Source organism: Heliangelus exortis, chromosome 16 (assembly GCF_036169615.1).
Source record: "Heliangelus exortis chromosome 16, bHelExo1.hap1, whole genome shotgun sequence".
Taxonomy (NCBI): Eukaryota; Metazoa; Chordata; class Aves; order Apodiformes; family Trochilidae; genus Heliangelus; species Heliangelus exortis.
In genome coordinates, this window is record NC_092437.1 from 15,204,812 (window position 1) to 15,212,234 (window position 7,423).

Here is a 7,423-nt window from a genome sequence, read left to right on the forward strand (position 1 = left end):
AAGGCTCCTGTAATCTCACTGTGTCACCTCCTGCTCTTCCTGTCTGTCACTTACATCGTTTGTAAATCTCTTTGCAAATCTCAGACAATTTTGATAGAGCAACAGAGTCCTTCAAGGTGCTAAATTCTTACAAGTGTTGTGAAAACTGGAAGCTGGATAGATTAAAAATGGGAACCCCACATTTGGCTGTTTTTGTGGTCTGCTGGCAAGCTAAGCAATACCCCTAGAGCACCAACACAGACACAGCTCCCAGCCTCCTGCCCAGCAGGAGAGTGGGCAGTGTGGGAAGGATAAAGGGATGGGATGACTGGGAGGGCTGTGGGAACAGTGTGGAGGGCTTGCTGGGGAATGGCTTCATCAGAAGTATCCTGGTGAAACAGTGGTTAATTTTGATGGGGAATACCAAAAGGACAACTGATGTCAGAGGAAAGGGCCACGTGGTCAAAATCAGAAGGTGGGTTTTTGGATCTGCCTTGTTTGTGACACCTGCAAAATCTGTGAGCTCTTCCATTCTCCAGTCCCTCCAACAAAACAAGGTAAAGGATCCAGAGCTCCTTGTGGAGCTGGTCACTATTTATGGAAGTATTTTGGTGTCTCTGATACCAGTCAGGATGGGAAATGCCACAGCACACCCAGAACAAGCTAAGAAGTTTTGTATCTTTCCCCTTTCTTCTTGCCTCAGAAATAGAAACAACCGAGGGAGGAGAACTGGGCTTAATGTCAGAGCCAGATGAGAGCAGGGTGCCATTAATCCCTGCCCAGTCCATCCCAGTTCCTCATTTCCCACCGGCTCATTACAGACACCACAGTTCATTTTTCCCAGCGTGCTGCCCGCTCTCCCTTGCCCAGCTGGGAGCAGCAGGACGGGCTCCACACATCACCGGGGCTGCTTCCCAACCCCCAGCCTTCTTCTGGCCATGGGGCAGGCAGCTCTTGACAGTTTTTGCATCTAATTTTAAAACAAAGGCAGGCGTTCATCAGGAGGCTCTGGAGGAAAGGCTCTGGGGTTTGGGGTGCCTCCTGCCTGCAGGGAGCACTGCAACCCCGCACGGCGCCTGGGGCGGCCCGCAGGACCCGCTTCCCCAACTGCCCTGCCACCGAGGCTTTTGTATATCACAGCAATAAATACACCAAATGACACCAAAAGACACCAAAATCCAGGGACTGAGGGCACAGCTATGGGGTTTGGGTGAAAAATTAAGCTTTACTCCCGTTAAGCGCCCTCATTACCAGCTCAGCCCTTCAGGCACCGGAGGGCAAAGTGAAGCCACAGCTACAGCGCTCTGGAAAAAAGGAGCTCGGGGAATTTATCCTGAGAAATTGTAATGTATGTGTGCAGTGGGCTGTGTGACAGGTCTCAGTTGTTGATCTTGCAGTTGGTCCTGCTTAAAGGTGAAGTTCATGGCAGGCTAAGGCAGAGGTCGTATTGCCACTTGAAAAGGCGTCCTCGGGAGTTTTGAGCCTGTGGAGCTGTTTCACATGAGGCAGAGTATGACTCATGCTAATGAAAAGGGTAAAGAAGATTTTTTTAAAGAAATATATCACAGTTAAATTAGTTTAGACAGCATGACATCAGAGAGTAATTAAATAGGTTTGTTGGAATTCCGTTTCCAATTCCTGAGTTCAGGTTTGTAAAAGATTTCTGAGCACCTGCAGGTCTCTGTGTGTGAAATATTTTCACTGGAAAGGATTCAAAACTTTAAAAAAACCTTTTAACACAGAGGCAGCATTACGCCATTCTTCCTTCTTGGAAAAAAAAACCCTTGGATTTAAACAGGACTCCTTCAAGTTTTCAGTCAGTTTTACAGAAGAAAACGAGGTGGTAAACTTTCTCTTTTCAAGAACAAGTCCTTTATAGCTGCTAACTGAAGTCAGGGGAGATCGTATCTGAGTACATGAGCATTTCCACTATGGGACTGGATACAAGTATTGAACAACGAGATTTGAAATGTTTTAATCTCAAACAAAAACCGTTTTTGCTGACTTTGGTTTTTAATTTCTTTCATGTTTTCTTCTGCCAAACTGGAGGAACCCTTTCTGATTTTTTCTTTAGTGGGATTCAGAGGAAGACCAGAGGATGAAAATCCTGCATTTTCTCACTTTACTGCTTTGGCATTTGGCTTGGCTCTCTCTGGATCTAGTTCCTGGAGCACTGAGTAATTCTGAAGCAGGCCAGAGTAATCCAGGATCTAAATTAGGTTTCTTAAAAGCAGAAGGAAAAGAGAGGAATCCCTCAGCACGGGCAGGTACACTGAGGACTGCAAGCCATGGATACAGTACCGGGACCTCAAAGGCCAGGACTAAAAGCAGTGCTGCTCAGGCTGGGGCTCTGCTGGCCAAGAACGATGAAGCAAAGAAGGTTCTCCCAAGAACAGCAGCCACAGAGGGCAAAGTAGGACATCTCCCCACCAGACCTTCTGGAGTAAGGACAGTGACTCCAAAGGTCCAAAATCTCAGCAGCAAGGTGGCTCTGAAAAAAACGGGCACAAGCAGTGCTGACACTGATTCTTTCAAAACCAAAAAGACTAAAGAGCCTGTAAGCCAGAGGGAAACTAAGGAAACATTCAGACATCCCCCCATAACACCACATGAATACATGCTCTCCTTGTACAGGACTCTCTCAGATGCAGAAAGAAAAGGTGTTAATGGAAGTGTCAAACTCGAGGCTGGACTTGCCAATACAATAACCAGCTTCATAGACAAAGGACAAGGTAAGGAAGGAGCTCCTGGGGGTGTGTGTGTGTGTGTGTGTGTGTGTGTGTGTGTGGACAGAGATGTCTGTGTTTAAACATACAGAGAGTACTAGAAAATAGTCATACTTTGTTACAGTCAAATAACTTTTTAATGTAACTGAAATTGCACAGTGTGCTGCAGATTTGTCTCCCTGCCTTATCTTGGAAAATTCATTTAAAGGCAGAACTAGATGGTTGTGTGGCAGCCAAACCAAATATTTAGAAAGCATTTTAGATACACATTGTTGAAAATCAATTGGTCTTTGCATGCTTAGGTGGTTTTAAACCTTTAAATTTTTTGTCTTACTTTCTTTCCATAATTAGCTCCTGGAAACAGGAGTTGGAATTGAGATGAATTCACCATCTCCACTGGAAAAGGAGCTAACGTTACCTTTTATTGTGAAGTGTGTTCATATGTCTAAAAAAGCATTGTTTGCTAAGAACAGGGCAGTTCCATGGAAAAACCACAAGGTTCAGTATCAAAAGGCCAGTCTGATTTGTTCCAGGTAGTCTTGTGAGGGATTACAGTGTAGAGCCAGGAGTCACTACAGCACAGGGTGGGTGGCTGTGGCTTGAAGCACTTGCTTTCAGGTACCACCAGCTTTCCACCCACAGAAACCCAAAGCCAAGCCCAGGCTAACAAGAGTAAATTCTGGGAGTCCAGAACTTGTAGTTCAACATTCTGGTCCCAGATGTTTTTTTGAAGTTTGGACTGGTGTCTTGTTTTCACACACCAAATAACCAGGCTCCCAAAGAATGGTGCTCCCCTCACCCCGTGGTGCTTCCTGGAATGCTAGGGAGAGCTTTGTCATGTACCTCAGGAGGCAACACAGGCTACAGCTGAGAAGGTGATGGTGACCCAGCCAGGACTGGAACTGTTTGCCATTTAATTATTAAAAGCTCAGCCTCTGGGGAGGGAGGACCCACTGCCCACAGGAGCTGCCTCCAGGTTCTCAGCTCTCCACTGGAGGCGTCAGGACCATCGGCCCCGCCTGTGCCTCCTTACTGCTGCTCCTCAGCTTAGCCAAGAAAATGTAGTGGCAGGTCAAAGGCAGCTATGGCTTTTTCTGCCCAGTTTGAAAAAGTTGTGAGTCATGTGGAGTTAAGTTAATAAGGCAATTACCCTCGTGCCTGGCAGTTCCTGGGGGATGTTGGCTTTCAAGGACTAATTCACTAAGGGTAAATGTGCTGATGTCTGGAGCCAGCGTGAGGCCCGGGCAGCACTGAAGCTCTGCTTCTGTGATTTAAGTAGGACAGAAGAGGGGAGTAGGCCCTGTGAGTGCCCAGCCCTGAAAAAAGGGACTATTTTTCAATTGGCTAATTGCTAATTTGAAGCTAGAAAATGCCCACTGGTGAAAGAAATGAAATTTCTACAAGGCAAACTCAGGAGGTTGCTTCCCTGTCGAGTCACTGAGTTCTTCTGGGTCTCTGCACAGAGCTGCTCCCTCAGATAAAAACTGGTCTTTCTGTTTGGTGGGCCAGGAACCTTCTAGACTTATGAGCAAGCTTCAGGAAAAAAATTAAGAACTGAGTAGCTGACACTGATCTGTGCCTGAGGTACATTTTAAAATGTCTGTGCTTTTTTCCAGACGAGCGAGCACCGACTATAAGAAAACAAAAATATATTTTTGATATCAGTGCATTAGAAAAAGATGGTTTGCTGGGAGCAGAGCTTCGAATACTGAGGAAAAAGCCTTCTGATACATGGAAGTCTCATTCTTCTGGAAAAACTTCCCAAGTGAAATTATTTAGTTGCTCTACGAACAGACAAGCAGCAACACTCCTGGACTCTCGTACCGTCAGTATCACTGATACTCCCAAGTGGGAAGTGTTTGACATCTGGAAACTTTTCAGGAACTTTAAAAACTTGGTTAATTTGTGTTTTGAACTGGAAACTTTTGACAGGGGGCGAGCTGTTGATCTCAGGAGTGTGGGATTTAACAGAACAGGAAGACAGGTCAATGAAAAGGCTCTCTTCTTGGTGTTTGGAAGGACGAAAAAAAGAGACTTATTCTTCAATGAAATCAAAGCTAGATCTGGGCAGGATGACAAAACTGTTTATGAGTACTTATTCAACCAGAGGCGGAAGAGAAGAGCTCCTCTAGCAACACGGCAGGGGAAGAGGCCCACTAAGAATCTGAAGGCAAGGTGCAGCAGGAAAGCCCTCCATGTGAATTTTAAGGACATGGGCTGGGATGACTGGATCATAGCCCCTCTGGAGTATGAAGCCTATCACTGTGAAGGGCTGTGTGAATTCCCCCTTCGCTCCCACCTGGAGCCCACCAACCATGCAGTTATCCAGACACTGATGAACTCCATGGACCCAGAATCCACCCCCCCCACCTGCTGCGTCCCCACCAGGCTGAGTCCCATCAGCATTCTTTTCATTGACTCAGCAAACAACGTGGTCTACAAACAGTATGAGGACATGGTGGTGGAGTCGTGTGGCTGCAGGTAGCAGAGCAGCTGCTCCTGTGAGTATGTTCTGGCAGAGAAATCTGACACAGTGAACAAAACCTCTCAAAGTTAACCAGATGCCTTACCCCTAGGGTAAGTATGTTTACAAGGATGTAGCAATAAACCCAGTGCTCTAGATGTTTCCCCACTGTGAGCAGATTTCAGTAGCATTTGGATGCTGTCATGCAGTACAAGGCTTTGTGTCAGTGACATGAGACTGGTTCTAGCTGAAGTCCCTGACAGAGAAGACTGTACCTCCACACCTCCAGACCATCTGCTTTTCTCCTTGAGGCAGTGGGTAGAGATGGTATGGGTGAGCTGTGGATAGGACCCTTTTGATCCTTTGAACAGTGTTCTTGAGACTGAATTTACATCTGAGTCCCACGTGCTTCATCCATAAAGAAATGGAAGAAAAAGAGTCCTGATGTCTAGAAGAGAAGGTGGTGTCCTGGTGTGCTCCCATCTTGGTGTACATAGTTACACTGTAATAATTTCTTTCTGACTAGCTCTTGAAACTATGCATATATAAAAAAAGGAGTCATTAAATATAATATGTTGGTTTAGTTTTAAGTTTTATGTGGAGATAGGTGATGCAGGAGGTATTTGCTTCCATGTATGTTTTCCTCAAAGCTACATATCTTTCCTAAGTATCCACCTTTCCATTATTATGTAGCAAGATATATTACTCTGTATAAGGTCCAAGTTGTTCTCAAGTGCTCATAGTAAAAGTGTTCAATTATGGCATAAGATGTAATAAATTATTGACACAGTGCTGCATTGTGTCTAGCTGTCCAACCCTGCATAATTATAATGCTATTAAGAAATTGTGTTTAATGTTTTTGTACAATAAATACAAGTGAAAGGCACTTTTCAGTGCAGCAGAATACCAGTGCTGTGCAAATTGTGCCCATGGATTTTGCTGGGCTCTAACTCTGCTGCCACAGAGAGAAACTGTGGAGATGCTGGGAGAAAGATCTGAAAATATGGCATGATTTGGTCTGGGGGGGAAGGACACTGCCACTTGTTGTGTCTCGGGCAAAAATGAGTTATACAGGTGATGGCAAAAGAGCTCTGCTGTCCTTTTATTCACCCTCCAAGGGCTGAGTGTTTGCATATCCCCTTTATCTATTCTGCACATGGACTGTAAATTTATTGTGGGATTACTCTGTGGATGTTTCCATGTACAAAGCCAGGTAGCAGATGTTCAACTGTAGACAGGTCAGAAAGGCCAGAAGAACCATTAGAAATTATTGGAGTTGCTTATCAGCAGTACAAAATATGGTTGCTAAGGTTTGGTATTGTTTCATCCCAGTTTAAACCATCAAGTCACACGATTTCCTGGATCTGAGCTCTCCTCTGCATAGCACATGGGCAGTGCCAGGGAGCTGAACATGGTCAGGACCCCAGGCTGGGCATGCTCTGCCTCTCACTACAACAAACTCCCCTGAATTCCTGCTCCTGAGCCATAGAGGAATCCTGACAAAACCCTCTGCCCTTCACCCTGCACTCTCTAGGCAGCTCAGCCTTTAACCAGCTTAAAATACCTGGTTAAGCAGCCTTGCTGCAGACACCTGGGGCTGCACACCAGTTAAGCCCAGGGCTGCCCAGCAGGGAGCTTCACACTGATCAGCAGCAGCTGAATGCCCCAATTCCCCCCTGTGGGGCCTGGCAGTGCCTGGGACAGGACACTGGGAGCAGAGAAGGGGTCAGGTCACAACGCTGCACTTGAAGCAGGGTCCCTACAACGAGGACCACCTGGTAACACTTGCATCAGAAATTCTGGCATCTTCCAGATCTGTTCTCTGGGTCTGGGCTGTTCCATGGGCTCCCTCTCTCCTTTCCTGACCACCAGTGTGAGCTTCCCAGGTCCTGCTCTTCCTCCTGATGGAGCCTTAGGCCAGGACCAGGGGGTTCTGTCCCCTGCACTAAGAGCTTGGCCCCAGCCAGTCTCATGGGGATTTCAAAACCCCAAGGAGTTTTAATTCCAAGCTTTCCTGCAAGCTTTTTGAGCTTATGTGACTTCCAGTGCTCCAGCAGATGAAACATTCTCCTGCCAAGCCCACAGCCAAGAGGCACCTCCACTCTGCTGCCCTCCCTGTTCCAGCAGTTCCTCCCTTGCTCCTGGCTGCTCCCTAAGTGACTGGCTCACAGCTTTTAAGGATCCTTTCTCTAGCACTGCCCACAGCTCCCTTCTGGAGGGCTTGGCCAGCTGACCATGGGGAAGGGCTTTCTCC

The 7,423-nt window shown here is 46.6% G+C and overlaps 1 protein-coding gene across 1 annotated transcript; it reads left to right on the forward strand.

Moving 5' to 3' along the window:
- Window positions 1-828: 828 nt before the first annotated feature.
- On the forward strand, window positions 829-5,966 carry GDF5 (growth differentiation factor 5). The gene is made up of 2 exons (XM_071759904.1): window positions 829-2,711; window positions 4,322-5,966. The coding sequence occupies exons 1-2, from the start codon at window positions 2,078-2,080 to the stop codon at window positions 5,188-5,190; spliced, it is 1,503 nt and encodes a 500-aa protein (XP_071616005.1). The 5' UTR covers window positions 829-2,077; the 3' UTR covers window positions 5,191-5,966.
- Window positions 5,967-7,423: the final 1,457 nt, after the last annotated feature.

Excerpts from the sequence above, each read along its gene's own strand:
- GDF5 (XM_071759904.1), top strand. The coding sequence starts at position 2,078 with ATGAAAATCCTGCATTTTCTCACTTTACTGCTTTGGCATTTGGCTTGG. Across the intron at positions 2,712-4,321 it reads CTTCATAGACAAAGGACAAG|ACGAGCGAGCACCGACTATA; the intron begins GTAAGGAAGGAG and ends GCTTTTTTCCAG.